At 38.6% G+C, this 18,437-nt stretch overlaps 1 protein-coding gene across 11 annotated transcripts in view; it reads left to right on the plus strand.

Annotated features, from left to right (window-relative positions):
• The window catches only part of LOC129774687 (F-BAR domain only protein 2), a 92,366-nt gene that overhangs the window by 69,854 nt on the left and 4,075 nt on the right, over window positions 1–18,437 (plus strand). For 10 of the 11 annotated variants that reach the window (XM_055778535.1, XM_055778537.1, XM_055778536.1 and 7 more), the window contains 4 exons: window positions 724–899; window positions 974–1,146; window positions 6,922–7,127; window positions 7,183–7,358. In XM_055778535.1, coding sequence (XP_055634510.1) covers window positions 724–899; window positions 974–1,146; window positions 6,922–7,127; window positions 7,183–7,358 — 731 coding nt within the window. The remainder of the gene's footprint in view (window positions 1–723; window positions 900–973; window positions 1,147–6,921; window positions 7,128–7,182; window positions 7,359–18,437) is intronic. The other variant, XM_055778540.1, reaches the window with a different exon arrangement.

Below are 18,437 nucleotides of genomic sequence, written 5' to 3' on the forward strand. Positions count from 1 at the left end.
ATCAAAAATCATTCTGGCGCTTACGTTGCTGCTCTACGATGATCCGTGTTCATTTCATTTTTCACCGTCAAATAAACTTCACGGCATATTGAAATGAACCCTCTCTCAGACCGAATTCGCTTCTCTTACTCTCATTTGCAAATTGTGAATGAGTTCACAGTGGATAAACAATGGAGCCATCCATTGATGGTGCAACTTCTTTTTTGTATCAGAAATCAAATTTTCGTTTCACTTTATATGGACGTTAAAATAAGATTGCGCGAGCAACGTGGCACATGTCGGGGTGGCGTAGTAGTGGTGAAGTGAAATCAGTTTGAACGGAAGTGCAGTTTCTGGAGAAAGCTCCTCATTTGGTGAACAGTCTGTGGCTGAGAAGTGAAAAGATAAGTTCTTGTTATTTGGAACTATGAAACAAAGTGCATGAAAGATTGCTGTCTTTTCTGAAGCAGCATAATGCTGATTGTCATCTCTGGCTCGATTTGGCAAACTGCTACTATTCAAATTTCACCAAATAGAGGTACTAGGACAATGTTGTCAGTGAACATGATGTTGAACCTACCTAGTATTCCGGAGCTAAGGCCGGGATTTACTCCAGGCCGGAATTACTCTGAAAATATTTTCGTGTCCGAATTTTCTCGTGTTCCACCTCGTTTATGGGTGTACCATACATTCACCAAGTTAATGTGATTCTTTTTTCCCCCGCATGCCTCCGACGCCCCTCAGCGAGGAGAAAGACGACGCCGTGAAATCGGCGGAAGCGACAAGCAATTTGCAGACGACGTCTGCGGTCAGCACGGGTAACGTCGCACCGACGGCGACGCCCGAAGTGGACGAGGATGGGTACAGTATACAGCCACGTGACGCCACGTGGGATAGTGCAACTATAACCGAGAAGAGCAGTAAGTGCCAGTAACAGTTCGGGTTTGGGTGGAAAAATTAGCAAATTAAGCTTTTGCAACTTCTTCTCTTCCAGACAACTTCTACTCGAGTTCCGATAGCGATAGTGAAGATGAGCGAGGAGAACGGAAGATACATGTCGAGATAAAGCCGCTGAACAACGGAGCGGCACCAATTTCGGCGAGTGTGGATGAGTTGCGGGCAACGGTGGAGAATTTATCCCTGTCGCCGATCGGGGCGCTATCGTCGGTAAGTGCTGCTGTTGTGTTGATTGGAGTGCAGTTGTGTTGAGCTTTGTCTGGCCGTGTGCTTTACCAGTGTGCGTGTGTGTATTTTTTTCTGAAACCGTGATCTGGTGTGTTTTGATATTATAATTTAGTTAAATTAGTAATCTCATCAAAATGTAGCGATGGTTTCTCAAGAGTGTGTATTTAATCTTTTGGTTTTTTTCCTGCCATTTCTATCGTAGTTTCTCATATCTTACGGTTCATTTGATCCGTGAAGTTCGAATATGTTATTGTTTATTGCTACTGAAACTCAATTCCTATCAAATCGAACTTAACTGTTTCTGTTGTTCAAAATTCTACGATCCCAAATGATATCATGAATAATGATTTGAATTTGCATCCAATGATGCTGATGTGTTATTTCGGTGGTTTTTTTTAATATTTGGGAACGATTTTTCTTCAATTTCGTTCTTTTCTACTATCGTTTCCTTTGTGAAAGCAAATGTTTTCAATTGAAACCCACAGCCTTGCATATCGTCATATTCATTACTTTCAATGATTACGGTTCGAACTCAGACGAAATTTTCATTCGAGTATAATACACTTTCATCGATATAAGATATTTTCGATATAAGATATTTTCATTTTCATTTGACGATTTGATAACTTCGTTCAGAGGGAAGAATGAAACAAATGAACGTGAATCGAAAAAATTCAGTTCAAAGATGGAGTGACATTCTCTTTATTGAGCGTGCAGATAGAGTAGCACTATTTTCAGCCTGCGTGAATTTGCAGCAAATTGAAAATCATTAATGAGTGATGATGATTCTACGCCCTTGCGAGCGGCCTTCCGGCAGTTAACCGGAACAATCGCCATGGCGGACGAAAACATGCTTGTAGGCATGTTTTTGAGTTCTTTCTTCGTTTTATTTATCAATTCCTTCTCAGTTTTCGCGACAAAATTTGTTGGAGTAGATCTTCGCTTCGGGTTCGCCCAGAAATTCACGATGAGACGCAGCTGGGGACGTTGGGCGGGTTCGCTGACTTGAGTACCACATCGATATTCAGCCGCTCCATCTCCTCTAAAGCTTCGAGTAGAGAGCCAACGCCAGATCCGGCCAGAACATCGCGTCTTCGCCCTTATGGTATTTCTTGATAAACGACGCATCTTCCGGCAGGCACTTCGTACTATAAATTTCCCTGTTCACGGCAAGTTTGAAGCTGAAGAAGAGTGGCTTTGACATCCCCTTCTCGCTGATTGTCAGCAACAGCAGCACTTTCCTGGGGAACTTGGTGTGTGAAATAAACTTCGCTTGGAGCTCACTTCCTTCGTGGGGGTAGTAAAATACGAAGTGCCCGGCCAGTCGTTGTCATCCAGAGTGATATAGGTCTCGTCGTCAATCACCACCGCAACGTCACGATTCATCGGGAAAATCGACTTGACCATCTTATTCAGCGGCTGCCGTTGCATCACTGCCTGCAGCTCCGAGACCAGTGGACGGGATTTCCGCTTTCTGACATGTATGTCTATGTTCGCCAGGTACTTTTTCACTGCTTGGCCGGTTGCAACGACCTCCCGGCCAAGCGCACGCAGCGATGTAGCCACTTTTCCCTCGATCTTCCTCTTCAGTATCCTTTGGTGCTCCTTGCCGCTCAAGGTCGTCGGCCGTTCGGAACCGGGCTTTCTTTCGATGCTCTGATTGTTGTCCAATAGTGCCAAGATGTTATAGATGCCGGAACAGGCGTATCCAGCGTCCACAACGTGCCACACGATGTCCGTTTTCGACGCGACGGGTACCGTTCTTTGAACGCGCACATTTCTGAACGGAGTAACTTCACCATTTTCGCCATCACGGTTGTAGTTCGACTGATTTTTTTTCTGATGACTCATTTGTTAGTATGATTGATGCTACATGGGTAGTTTCGTCAGTGCGTTTGAAGGTAAACCCATGAGAAATCGGCAATTTTTGTCCATTTATTTAAATGCAAACGTTAGTTCATAGCGTGTTTCAAAAACCAAATATGTTTGACGTTTGATATTATTTGTTTCAAATTCATAAACGTCTCCTCTTGTTCCGTTTCCAAAAATACTTGATACCTGAATGCGTAAGTTCGCAAATTGGTGTGGCGACTATATCAAGATTAGGGAATAACCTGCCAACGTAAGTGACAAGGTCTGAATAATCGCGAATTATCTTCGAACACAAGTGAGCTTCAACTTTGCTTTTTGAAGGTGCTTTATGTTGGATCTTATTGATACCGCTCTCTGAACCAGAATTGTTACTATCATTTGCAGTCAGATTCATGCATAGAGCCTGATACTCAAGGGACTCGTATGACCAGGCCATTCTTGCTATGTTCGGTATATCCTTCTGTAGCAACTGTTCACGAATGGCGCGAATAGTATAACCTCATCGATCACACTTATCGATTTACTTTCTTCCAACGTCTAACGAAGTTTCACTTTCCAGGTGGTTCTTGGCTCTTGAGATACGGACACTAAGAGCCCCCTTAGACTGCAGACTTTTGTTGGCCGATGGTTTGGTCGGCCGACTTAATCAGTACGGAGCGCTATGCATATGCGCATGCTACAACGATTCAATATCGGCCAATAAAAAAGTTTGATGGGCTTCCCGATTGCATTCAAACTGTTTTGTCGGCCAACATTCGGCCGCCTGTTTAACACGTTGAGTGCCACGGTTTTATAGCGACTTTATGGAAATTTTTAAACGTATTAGGGCCATCGTTTCTTATCGTAGTGGGAGGTATTTTTGTTCGAAAGGGAATGCTTATATAAGCTTATATATAAACTCGGTGTCAGTCACCGGTGGCTGACGTGGCAGTCAACGTGTTAATCAGTACTGGCTAGCTTCGACCTACGCACACACGACGATTGTTTATCGGCCGATAATAAAATTCGCTCTCAATTTCGGCAATTTTCGTTTTCCTTCCCCGTTGTATGAGAGCAATAATAACATTTATGGACAATCTTTTCATTGTGCGCCGCTTACTCCAGCAGTCAAACACAAATTAAATACAAAGTCGTTCGAGAATAGTCGGCCGACAGTTGACTAGTGTGCTTAAATTGGAACTGCGGGATTTCCCACTTTTCTTTTGTCGAAAAGTGTCGCAATACAGCGTATTCCTGTCAACTGTTAATTCTAATCGTTATCTTCTTGGTTTACCTTAGATTGCATTTACTACCAAGCCACTATGTAAAAGTAGCCTAATAAAATAGAATTGAAAAAATCTCTTGTTCCTCCTCTACTTCCCAAGTAGCCTACCATTTTAGTGGTAATTTTCCTTCACCAAATGGCCTACCACTTTTGTGATAATCGATAACCATTCCACCCTTTGGGCTTCCACATTTGTGGTAAGGCGTCGTGCACAAATTACATAACATGAGAAGGGGAGGGGAAAGGGTCGAGATTGCGTTACTTACTGTGTATTAGAGATAGAAAATTGCGTTAAGTAGGGGGGGAGGGGGTCCAAAACCAGGATTTTTAGCGTTACGTAATTTGTGCACGACGCCTCATGTTTCGCTATACAGTATAGCTGCTACTGCTCTGTAGCTTTATTTGACCGCCGTTGTCCAGACAGCTACAACCGGATTGTAGTATACCATAAACCAGTCCTATAAATACAGTTCAAATTTCTGGTAATTTACTCAATTTGAGCAGCCAATCTTCTTGTTCCAAATGAGATTCAGTGTTTGAAATATATTTTATTACCTCGTCGCTTAATGTGGTATTCGATGTAATCTAAATAAATTACATCGTTATAGAAATTATATGAATAATCACTTATTTATTGCACACTAATAAATCAGGTTTTTTCCCTTTCGCTTCTGATCTACGCTGTAAAACCTATCTACGGTCAGGTAGTACAGGTCGGACTCGATTATATACAATTTTGGACTTGATTATATATAGTTGGAAAAAAAATTGCATTTCAAATATTCAAGGAAAAATGTAACCTTTCAACGTTAAGGTGAAATTTAAGTGGATATTATACGCACAGTAGGGTAAAAATCATGATTTTTGAAGATTTTGCTTGAATTTTCACCAGGAATTGTTTATATCGATATTGCAGCCAAATTAAGATACTTCTATCTATCTTTACACTTGGGTGTCAAAGAACAAATTGTAAAGCGGTTAGAGAGCTTTAATTTTATTGATAGAAACAACCATGTTCAATATGAATTTTTAGGATAAAATTACTAATAACACATTAAAAATTACTAACTTTGAACTTTTTCACTTCCAAAATGTTATTCAAATCAACTAATTTAGATATTTCAAAACTATATCCTGTACTACATTTTTTCATCTTTCTAATGGAAGCAGAATAGTCTTTTGTAGCTTACTTCTCAATGTAGCGTCAGTTTCAGACAACAGAGTCCAAAACGAACAAAAAGTTCTATAACTGTGTCATTGTTGAAATTCGAATATATGCGTAGAGGGATTTTTTCATCGAATATCCGATCCGATATCCGATCGATCCTCTATCACCTCCCGAATGAATTCGGTTTTTTATATGAGAAAGCTATGTTATGACTTTAAGGGGATGAATCAAAAATTAAATTCTTCTTTTATTTTCAAAAAACCAAAAATATATGCATAAAAAACGATTAAAATAAAATAAAATTTGACTCGATTATATACAGGATTCGATTATGAAGATATATGAAGCTTTGTAATACTGACTATCCCACCATGGATTGTCAAATCTGTGACGAATTATAGAATATTCGATGGGTTTCGTTTTAGCGTTTTTTTAACAATCCACACGTCAAGCTCGTTTCGGTTATTACGCCCACTTCATCAACTTCGTGAGAGGGAAGGTAAACATGATACTCCAGCGTAAAATGCTGGTCTGTAACAATTTGGTTTGCGTTTGTTCGGTCTCACTTTAGATAGTTCAGGTACGGAAAGATATAGCATTTTATATAGACGTTTTGAATGTTAAGTGGAGGGATTCGTGGATTGGGTGGGAGGAGTTTAGAGGAGAGGCTTGCTATTGTTTAGATGAGTTTTATTGAATATGGGAATATTCATTTTCGAAAGATATGCTTTTCGAAGTGGTGATGCTTTCTAGTGACTTCAGTTTCAGTGAGTTTCAGTTTCAGCATCCAAGACTGGTGAATCGAAAGTTTCAGTTTCAGGTGTCGGTCGAGTATGAATTCTGATTTTTTAATTGACAGAAAATTGTAACAATCATAACCGTGATAGTGTGATTTTCTATATTACAAGTAGTTTTATTTTTCTTTAGTGGGCTACGTTGGTGCGCTATGATTATTGTTTATGATTGGGCGTCGCTTCTGGGCAACACCAACAACATGCTTCCACAGCTTTCATGACACCGTAAAGGTGTCACAGCCTGCGTGTTATCTTGCTTTCTGACTGTTTTGTTTTGCCTCAGAATCACAATATATTCAACTGTTACCATTACTAACACTATATGTTCTTTACTTTTTCCCTCAATGTTATCTCCTCACATCTGTTCATCTCATTCGTCTGTGTGTGTATACGTACGTGTCTCTGAAATCATCATTCATTGCATTTCACCGCTGACCAAATGTGAATGTATAATGAACTTGACCAAACCTTTTACAAATTGGAACACGCAATACAAAAAATACACACTGCAAACCTCAACAAAACCACAGGGTAGACGAAGCTCCGAAACGCACGATCGATTGCTGCTGCGCATGAAACGGTCGCAATCGGTATCCCAGCAGATCGGGGACAAAATAAGTAACGACCTGCTGGAACTTAACTATACTATCTTTTCCCAGCAGCAGCACCACCAGCATCACCATCAGCAATCGTCGTCTGCGGCACAGCACGCGAGCCATCATGGAACAGGTACCCAGTCGGCCTCCATTCTGAATCACAACACCCATCTCACTAGTCCGAATGCGTCGAGCGCTTCAACGCCGACGACGGTGCATCCGTATGCACCCCTGCAGAGTCCCACGCTTTCGATGTCCACCACTTCCAAGTACCAGGTCCTTGCAGTATTGTCCTTGCAGTTGACTAATCGAGTACGTTTTTAGCAACCGATACGCGGATCTCGGAGATATCTTTTCGGAGGTAGGTGACATTAGCGTATCTGCACCGGCGTCAGCCAATTTGGCAAAGTTAACCCAGCGACAAATTCCTACGCCAACATCTGCCGGTGGTAGCAGTATAGCGATACCGAGACCTCCCTCGCGTCGATCAGAGGCCGCTGGTAAGTTGGAAGATCATGCATAAGCGGCGTTGTTTTCTATATAGAGCGATTCCATTTTAATTCGAAGGATTTTTTTTTGTATTGAGCAATTCCATGCCAAATCAGCCGGCCGTAAACCCGACCCTCTCCGATTTTATTTGGTACTTGGTACTTATGATGGAAACAACCTAAACTGACCATTTCTAATTGTCATATTACCAATTCAAATTAATTAAAATTATTTAAAATCATTGATCTTTGTTTCGAAAAATCGTTACTCAAAATCAAGATGGCTGATCAAAATGTAATCTTTGATAGAGTTGTTGAAAAATCAATGAGCTATTAAGGAAAAATAACATTTGAAATGTGCTGTTGATAAATCTTTCTCAAAAAATGAATCCAATATTAGAAAATTTTATATCCTCAACCCACCCCCCTCTCCCCCCTTCGATATTTTTTTTGTATATTTTTATTGAAAAACGCAAAACCAAAATGGAGATATGAATTTTGAAACGTTTATGAAATTTCAATACTTTGTGAATCGTGACCATTTAAGAAAAATAACATCATAAAATTAATCTACATGTGATTCAACATTGAAAACTATTTATAACGGATAAATGATTTTGAATATGCCCTTTTGAAAACTGAAAACTGAAAATGAAAACTGTGATTTTAGGTAGTTTCCATCATAAGCACCAAGTTTCAAAAAAATCGGAGAGGATCGGTTCAAAATTTGCTGTTTTTGGGTCGATTTGGCATGGGATTGCTGTATTTTTTTTCTTTAGCTCAAATTTTGCAGACGCATCCTTTATGGCCAAAAAGGACAATTTGTATCATCGGTTTTCCGTTTTGAGTCTAGCCTTACAAAAATTGCGAACGAAACAGAAATGGTTGGTCCGTATGCACCGTTAAAAGAAATTTTTATGTTAATTGTATTTCGAAAATAACACTTAAAACTCTATTTTCATCTAATGAAGTTTATTGTACAGTGCACCAAGATGGAAAAATAATGGATAAAATTTACTATCAAGTTTCGGGCGTTTTCGGATGTTTTTTGGGTTTATTCAAATAAGAAAATTATTTTTCAGGAAGTATTTTATTTCAAGTTTTTATACAATTATAGAGAGTTGCATTCTATTACAGACTTCTTATTGTTTCATAATTTTTCACTATCATTACAGTTTGAAAATTGGCGAATTTATATTTTATCTACGGAAACTGGAAGAAATGAATAGTATTTTTTTATTAATCGTTTATTTGTGCAGGCTCAGTTACATAAGTTCAAAGGAGCCAGATTCTATATCTAATTTTAGTTCTAAGGCATATTTACAATTTTGCTCATTCTACGGTTAATAGGATGGGGAACCGATTACTCACGGACGGTTCGAGGTTAGTAGAGTGACAATTTTTTATCAGGGATATGAAGGGACATAAGGAGGTTTGTACAATACTGATGATTAAACACAGAGATCGATAGTTTTGAGGAAAATAGATTTGGGACATGTGATCAAGGTCTAACCGAGTCAGCACATTCCGCACCGGTACATTGGGGTTTTCCCTCGGGCCCGAAGGGAGTTTTCTAAATTCGATCTGGCTACGAGATACATCTCGCACGACCAAACAACATGCTCGATGTCGTGATAATATTGATCACCAGCGCAGAGAATGGTATTTTTGTGTTGCTTGAATAGTGATCTCTTTTAGACATTGTTCATTAGGTTTCTTATTCTTCTTAAATGACACTAACGTTCCTAGAGGAACTTCGCCGTTTGAACGTAGTTTTACTTGCGTCATTTTCATTAGTACTTAGTTGAGATTTCTATGCCAAATAACACGCCTTGGATTGCACAGGAAAAGAAAATTTTGGTTAGTTACTCCTCCTCTCGTTGTTGAGCCCAATCGAATAGTTCCTTTTCATTTTTGATGGAATGTTCACGTTCTTCAAATGTTGCAAAAAATGCCACTCAACATCTACATTAGGGTGCCAATGAATGTATAGGAAAAAAGCGACCCTAAAATTTCAAAAAGTTACCCTATACAAAATGTTCACCACTGTAGCATTCATAGAATTCATTGTATCATTAAAACTCAATCTTCATATGCCAGCCAAATATCCAAGGGCATAAAACATAAATACTACGAGCCATAAAACAATTAAACATACATTCAAGGTCTTTCCGACAAATTTTACAAAGTTTACTTTCTTTCGTACGCTTTGCATAAACTCGAAACTCGAAAAAACACCCTATGCCAAATATCAACTCAATCGGACTTAAGAGAGAGCGGCGCAAAGGGGTCAAAGTTTGAGTTTTTTGAAAATCGAAAAATCACCCAAGGGGTGATTGGCACGTAAAACCATACGTTTCGTCTCGTAATCCGAAAAAAAAAGTCAGAGTGTCGATTTTTGCCAATTTTTTTTCGAGATGATCTCGATGTTTAATGCAATTTTAAAGCATTTGGCATCAAATTTTATTTTTACTCCTTTACTCCTCTCTTTGGTGATTTTTCGATTTTCAAAAAAATTAAACTTTGACCTGCCTGCGCCACTCTTCCTTAAGTCCGATTGAGCTAATATTTGGCATAGGGTGTTTTTTCGAGGTGGTAAACATTTTTTATGAGGTAACTTTTTGAAATTAGAGATGACTATTTTCATTGGCACCCTAATCTACATATATAAGTTATTCTCAAATTGACAAAAACTGGAAAAGTTTTTCTATTTTTATACTGTGATGCAGCTTCATCGAGCTTGAAATAAATTTTGTTTTAATTAAGGTGCTTTTCTCAGTGGAATAAATAAATTAAGGGAATCATGATGCAAATCTTAGGAAATTGCTACAAAACTTAAATAATTGTGCATGCATTTTCCTTGAAATAAATCGCAAACGAATTAATAGTTGCTTGTTGCGAATTTCAGTGATGACTTCAAACTTCATTATGTAGTACAAAAGCGTAGTTTTCTTAAAAATCACATATAGCTACAAATTCTCCTTACCGCGAGTTATTTTTATTATTTTTCAAAAAAGTAGACTGCTCTCATTGAACTGAAATCATGTAGTATCAATTTTTCTAACATTTGAATGAAATATGAAACAAACTCTTTCCTCTGTTTTGTAAACTTCTCTATGTCACATCTGCCAGTTGTGACCCATTGTTCAAAAATTCCACATTTTCCATCCATTTCTTCCAATGAACTTTGCTCCAAGGAAGTTGTAAAAAAAAGATTTGTTATTGTTACGGCGAACCTGGACGACTGCTGGCGGCCACTGGCGATAATACAGTGAAATCCGTTGCCATGGTGGACTGAGTCCTTTTCGGGATCTCTTACTGAGCGTCAAGTCCAAATGATGAATTATAAAACCTCACTGGTCGAGAAAATATACTTCTTCATTGGATCACGTTTCGATCAGAATTGACTAACCGTCTCTAGGTTATTTTTTTTCAAATGCCCAACCTCGATCGCTGGCGGTTTCCCACGCAACGATCGGGTGGGAGAAAGATAGAGAACGGAAATAGCGACTGATATGGATTAGCATATTAATAGTTAGCTATAAAAGTTTTGGTTCACAATATGTAGTGGAATTCTGAGTTGTACAATGCAAATTTGTTCCTCAATTTTTCTTAAATTCTAACGTAAGATCTCCAACGGTTATAATGTATAATTTTTACACAACCTTATACCATGAAAAGTAACCACATCACCTAAATAATTAAAGCATTGCGAAATTCTACGAAAATTATCTACTCTTAATTATCTACTCTAAATTTACTTCTAGGTTAAAAAAGACTCGAAAACCATTCGAAAACGACCAAAAGTTGAGAATTTTCAGTAAATTGTATTTAAAAATATAATAAGGGAATAAGGGGGTGTATCTCGGGAACGATAGCAATCAGCAAAATTTTGCCGCACATCTCTTTCATGTCGTACTTTCTTAAAATCGGATCGAGAAACAATTATAAGGAACATTTCGGCAAAATTCAAAATTCCAATTTATTATATTTATTCAAAATTCCAATTTAACAATTATAACTTTTTTGTCCATTATTTTTTCCATTTTGGTACACTTTTCAATAAACACCTTTTTTAAGAAAATTGAGTTTTAAGTGTTGTTTTTGAAATAAAAACATTTTTTAATAGTTCATACTTTTTCTACATAATCCCAATAATAATCTTAAACATTGTGTAAGACACCAAGTCAAATTTGCGATGACAGTGGTATAGTGTCGACACCTGGTGGCGGCTTCTAATTTAGGGCCATAATTTGAGTCCCAAATTCGATAGTGTAATCTCTATCAGATTAGCAGGCATGAAACCAGTTTTAAAACTTGAAAATTTGAATGAAAATTTGTACATCATGTTATTGATTTACTTGAAACACGTATTCCTGACTCTGAGTTAACCATTTGTCTATATATATATATACGACTTTTTTTTCTTAAACTTTTCATTATAGTATAAAATTGTCTTCACTTGCAAAAAAAAGTGTTTATCATTTAAATAGAATAATTTTCATTCATAATTTTAATTTCGAAAATCTGCTCATTCCACCTGAAATCGATTATTATCTTTGACGCTCCCCTAAACTCGTAACCGAAGCTCAATGCCGTCAACTCGAATTGGACTAACCGTCTCTGAGTTATATTTTTTTGAAAATTTTCAAGCATTTTTTGTTTAGGCCCTTCTCAAAAGTAAGACTAGAGTCAAAATGGCTAACTGATGATGCAAATTGCAAAAGAATCAGTTAAATTAAACATTCGGTTAAACGAATCTGTCGAAAATAATTGGCTCTTGGCTATTTCAGTTGAAAGAGGCATGTAGATGGGAAATTATGTATTTGTATACCATTCCCCTAGTTTCAGTGACCAGCGTTTTATTGAAATTTTGGAGAACTGGTGGGAAAATGTCGTTGATTGCAGTAAATTAAATGTAATTGCTGGCGATTTTAACATTGATTGGCTTAATGTGCCGTATTCGAATCAGTAGAAACAATTATCGCATTATTTTAACTTAAAACATACGGCTATCGAAGCTACTAGAATTACTAAACATAGTAGAACTCTAATTGATCACGTCTTTTCAAATTTTGCTACTGTTCATTCTTCGACAGAGGCCAAATTTAAGATAACTGATCATGAGACAATTTTTGGTAACATTGAGAAAGGACAGAAAGGTTGTGATAGAAACAAAGTAAAGATCAAATGCTGGAAACAATATTCTCGAGAAGCTATGTCTCAACTTGTGTCGGCAAGCCTGGATTTTGAAGCAACGACTGGACATCTGAATGATAAAGCAGTATAAATTAGTAGTTTAAAAATATATTTGTTTAAGTTATTCGAACAGTTGGTACTTTTTGAATCTACTGCGCCTTAAACGCAAAAGAGACAAAAAGTACAAAAAGTTTGTAAGAACTAATTAAGAAAATGATTGGAATATGTACACTTTGGCGTGAAACATATATTCACAGGCCTTGAGAAAGACTAGATGTGAATATATACAGAGGAGAATCGATGAACATCAAAACAATAGCAAGGAACTATGGAAAATATTAAAAACATTATTAAATTCTAAAAATAGTATACCGCGTTCCATAGTTTTCGGAGGGCCAGAAGAACAGTCAGGCCAAATTATTGCAGATGAAGTTAACAGTTATTTCGTTAATAGTGTTCTACTGATCAACCAAAGTATTGAGTTGTTTAGTGAACCTGTCGAAATAATACAGCCCATTATTATCAATTGCAGACTAGATTGTATTTCACCTATCACTTTTGCGAATTTGAAAGGTATTTGTTTTTCATTAAAAAATCGGCTGGTACTGATAATGTCAACGCAAAAGTGATTCAAAATTGTTTTCGTGTCATTGGACACGTTCTGCTCGACCTGGTAAATGAATCTCTACGAACTGGGCACGTGCCAAAGGTTTGGAAGGAATCCCTTGTGATTCCAACTCCCAAAGTTAATGGGACGGATAAAGCCGAAGAGTACCACCCTATTAGCATGCCGCACATATTAAAGAAACTGTTAGAACTTGTTGTGAAAAGTCAGCTGATACATTTTATAGATAATAACAATTTGCTAGTACCAGAACAATCGGGATATCGAAAGGAACACTCTTGTGAAACCGCGCTGAATCTGGTATTAGCAAAATGGAAAGAGGCGAAAGAGACTATATCTGCGGTATTTCTGGATTTCAAACGCGCTTTTGAAACAATTTCTAGGCCCTTGTTGTTACAAACATTGAAGCGCATTGGAATTGTATGAATGGCGTTGGAGGCGATCTGGCGTAGTGGTAACATCCATGCCTCTCACGCTAAAGGTCACGAGTTCAATTCTCACTCCCGACATTCTTCCAAAAATGGAAGTAAAATGTGACGAACCAGCCAAATGAGTTGAAAATCACTATAATACAGATAAAAAAAATAGGAATGGCGTACAAATGGTTTGAAAGCTATTTGTGCGACAGAACTCAAAAGACTCGTTTCAACGATTCTGTTTCCGATCCCATTGGTAACTCACTCGGGGTGCCACAGGGAAGTATTTTAGGGCCCATTTTGTTCATTTTATATATAAATGATCTGCGACGAGTTTTACGATGTTGTAACATTAATTTGTTCGCGGGTGATATTGTCCTGTTTATCGCAGCTGAGGATATAAAGGAAACCGCGGAGCACATAGACAAAGATTTGCATTCTCTGGCTCAATGGCTCAAATTTAAGCAAGTGAAGTTAAATGTTGGCAAAACAAATTACATGCTCATTTCTGCAGCCAGCAAACTCCAGTATTGAGGTTAATTTCGAAATAGACGGTGAAACATTAGATATAAAATACTTAGAAGTTATCATTGATGACAATTTAACTTTTAAGTCTCACATTAACAATGTCATCAAGAAGATTGCCAAGAAATACGGCGTTTTGAGTCGTTTGAAGAAAGAGCTGACAGTAAGCAGTAAAATTAAATTGTACAAATCTTTGATTTCACCGCATATAGATTTTTGCTCGTCGATCCTATTCCTTGCAAACAATACACAATTAACGAGATTGCAGCGTTTGCAAAATAAGATAATGCGTATGATTTTAAGATGTAGTAGATACACTTCCTCTAGTTTTATGTTGGACGCGCTACAGTGGCTATCTGTGAAGCAAAGAAGTTATTACTTGACAATGGTGTTCATCTTTAAAATTTTAAACGGTATGCTGCCTCGATATTTGTGTGATCGAATTCAAAGAGGAAGTGATGTTCATAGATACAATCCAAGAAACGCGAATGATGCAAGAACACCGAATTTTATGTTTAGTAGGTTCCAGAATTCGTTGTTGTATAAAGGTATATTTTTTTCAATTCGATGCCCAGAGAAATAAAACGTGTGGCAACAATGGCAGAGTTTAAGAAAATGTGTATTTCACACGTAAAATCTGTTTTGTAAACAAGTTTCCATAAATACTTTGCTCAATAATTTATTTATGTTTATAATTGATTGACATTTACAAAATTCATTTACCGGTAAACTACCATGTTCGTACTGATGATGATGATGTTTTTTTGTCTTTGTTGGTAATGTATATTGTAAAAAATAATAACGAGCGTTTTCTACGAAAATTTGAGCCCCGCGCGCGTTTAGGTCTGGACTATGTTAAGGGAACATTGGCAGAACACTGATACATAATGAAATTTTTATGTGGGTCTGAAGTGGAAACTGGAATGGGGATAGCTCATTCAGAATTATCGTACACTATCTTTTCATAAGATGGCTATATCGAGTATTTCTGAATAGTGGCAGATCTCTAATATGTTCTTAGTTGACACTTTTAGATATTGGGTTAAATTCCCAATCAGTCAAAGATCTTCCCGGGTTGGAAATTTTCTTGACAGGCTTGGGAAAGCTTTGGGCCTGAAGTTGAGACTATGTTTTTTTTTTTTTTTTATCCAAAATATATATTTTTATTAAGGCTCATATGGCGTCAGCCTAACGGGGCCGGGAGTTCAATATTTCGACAATGTTTGCTTACAACTATGTTAGTAATATGTAACCGATTACTCGCGGTTGGCTCGAGGTTAGTATTACAAGTGTTCTCATAATTGGTATGTTGCAGTCTTCGATGCTCTGTACGTGTGCCCGACATGGGATACCTCCTGTTGGGATGCAGCTGACCATTAATCAGCAACGCCCCCCTAGTCTGTACCCCATATCTAGCGTGGTGCGTCTTTCTCGACTCGAGGAATCCAGGATAGAATGGTCACTAGCCGGCGCAATCATCAGCTCGTGTAGAGTTGTCATAAGCGGTACAACCTTTGGCTCTTGTTGAATGATCAGTGGACTGCACAACCTTTGGCCCGTGTATCTGTAAAGAGTGTGTGTATGTATTGCCGCGACTAAGTAAAAGTTTATCGTTTGGATAGGAGGGATATGAAACGGGGGCACAACGAAGGAAACATCATTAAACGTTGACATCGGCGTTTCTGAGGAACAGGTATAGATGAAGCAGAAGATCAGGATCACAGCTACCTAAGATATCCCGGACGGGATCTCCGATTGTCTGCCTTGTGCTCTCAGTGCTCTAGAGAGCTGAGAGCGAGCAGCATGGAACCGGATACACGACCAGACAATATGCTCGATGTCGTGGTAGCCATCGCCACAATCACAAAGATTGTTTGCTGCGAGCCCAATGCGATAGAGATGCGCGTTTAGGTTGTAGTGATTGGACATAAGCCGAGATATCACGCGAATGAAATCACGACCTACATTCAATCCCTTGAACCATGCACTCGTCGAGACCTTAGGAATAATCGTGTGTAACCAACGACCGAACTCATCAACACTCCACATGCGCTGCCAACTTACGAGCGTATACTGACGAGGAATGTGGAAAAATTCATTATAAGCAATTTGCCTTTCAAAAAGTGTGCCTTCTAAAGCGCCCACCTTAGCTAGCGAGTCCGCTTTCTCATTCCCTGGAATCGAGCAATGAGAGGGAACCCATGCTAAGGTAATCTTGAATAATTTTTCGACCAAAACACTCAATAGTTGTCTTATTCTTGTTAGGAAATAAGATGAACATTTATCAACTTTCATTGAGCGGATTGCCTCTATTGAGCTGAGACTGTCTGAAAAAATAAAATAGTGGTCGATGGGCAATGTTTCAATGATCCCTAATGCGTAATATATCGCACCCAGTTCAGCGACATACACGGAACAAGGATCTTTGAGTTTGAAAGAGGCACTGGAATTTTCATTGAAGATGCCGAAGCCAGTGGACCCGTTTATGAATGAACCGTCAGTAAAGAACATTTTATCAGATCTAACTTTCCCATATTCTGCCGAAAATATCGGCGGAATAGAATCGGAGCGTAGGTGATCTGGGATTCCATGGATTTTTTGTCGCATGGACAGATAAAAAATGACAGAGGAATTGCAGAAGTATGGGAAGCAAACTTGGTTGGAGATGACTGGTGAAGGGTGCACGTCGTGGGTAAGGTACTCATGGTATAAAGACATAAAACTTGACTGAGGAGTCAGTTGGAGTAGATTTTCGAAGTTATCAATCACCAATGGATTCATGATCTTGCAACGGATGAGAAATCTGTAGGATAATTCTGTGAACCGAAGAGTAAGCGGGGGTACTCCTGCCAAAACTTCGAGACTCATCGTATGTGTCGAATGCAAACACCCCATGGCTATACGCAAGCAACGATATTGTATTCTCTCCAGCTTGAGAATATGAATCCTGGCAGCTGATCGGAAGCAAAAACTGCCATATTCTAACACTGATAATATCGTTGTTTTGTACAACTGAATGAGGTCTCCTGGATGGGCACCCCACCATGTTCCGGTAATTGTTTGGAGAAAATTGATTCTTTGCTGGCATTTCTGTTTCAAATACGCAATGTGTCTCCCCCAGGTACACTTAGAATCAAAATATACACCCAGGTATTTGAAAAACATAGAGTGTTGGATCGTTTTGCCGGATAGGTGAAGCTGGAATTGGGCGGGTTCGTGCTTCCTAGAAAAAACGACCATTTCAGTTTTCTCCGTAGAGAATTCGATACCCAGCTTGAGGGCCCACGTGAACAGATTGTTCAGGGTATCTTGCAACGACTTTTGCAGAACGACGGGATTAGTACCCGTGATGGAAATAACTCCATCGTCTGCAAGTTGTCTCAGCGTGCAGTCTCTAGTTAGACAATCATCCATATCATTGACGTAAAAACTGTACAAGAGGTAGCTTAGGCAGGAGCCTTGTGGTAGGCCCATAAAACTGTAACGAGAAGATTTCGAGCTGCCATGAGAGAAAATCATGTGCTTTTCTGACAGTAAATTGTACAGGAAATTATTGAGAATTGGTGAAAGTCCACGATTATGAAGCTTCTCTGAGAGAATTTCCATGGAAACTGAATCAAATGCCCCTTTGATATCGAGAAAAACGGAAGCCATTTGTTCTTTGCGAGCAAATGCGATTTGGATTTCAGAAGATAGCAGCGCGAGACAATCATTTGTCCCTTTACCTCGGCGGAAGCCAAACTGCGTATTTGATAGCAAATTGTTCGTTTCGACCCACTTGTCCAAACGAAGTAGAATCATTTTCTCTAACAATTTACGAATACAGGATAACATTGCAATCGGCCTATATGAGTTGTGATCGCAAGCTGGCTTGTTGGGTTTCCGTATGGCTATCACTCTCACTTGTCTCCAGTCATGCGGGACAATATTCAGCTCCAGAAACTTGTTGAACAAGTTCAGCAAACGCTGTTTTGCCAAGTCGGGAAGATTCTTCAACAAGTTGAATTTAATCTTGTCCGACCCCGGAGCTGAATTGTTACATGAGAGAAGAGCAATTGAGAATTCCACCATCGAAAAATTCTCATAATCGCTTTGAAGTGGAATGTCGCGTTCGACGTTTTGTGCAGGAACGGTGTCGGGGCAAACCTTCCTTGCAAAGTTAAAAATCCAACGGTCAGAGTATTCCTCACTTTCGTTTGTATGGTTCCAGCCACGCATTTTCCTAGCCGTATTCCAAAGAGTGCTCATAGCGGTCTCCCTTGACAAACCATTGACGAACTTCCGCCAATATCCACGCTTTTTTGCTTTAATCAAACTTTTTAGTTT

Source organism: Toxorhynchites rutilus, chromosome 3 (genome assembly GCF_029784135.1).
Source record: "Toxorhynchites rutilus septentrionalis strain SRP chromosome 3, ASM2978413v1, whole genome shotgun sequence".
Taxonomy (NCBI): Eukaryota; Metazoa; Arthropoda; class Insecta; order Diptera; family Culicidae; genus Toxorhynchites; species Toxorhynchites rutilus.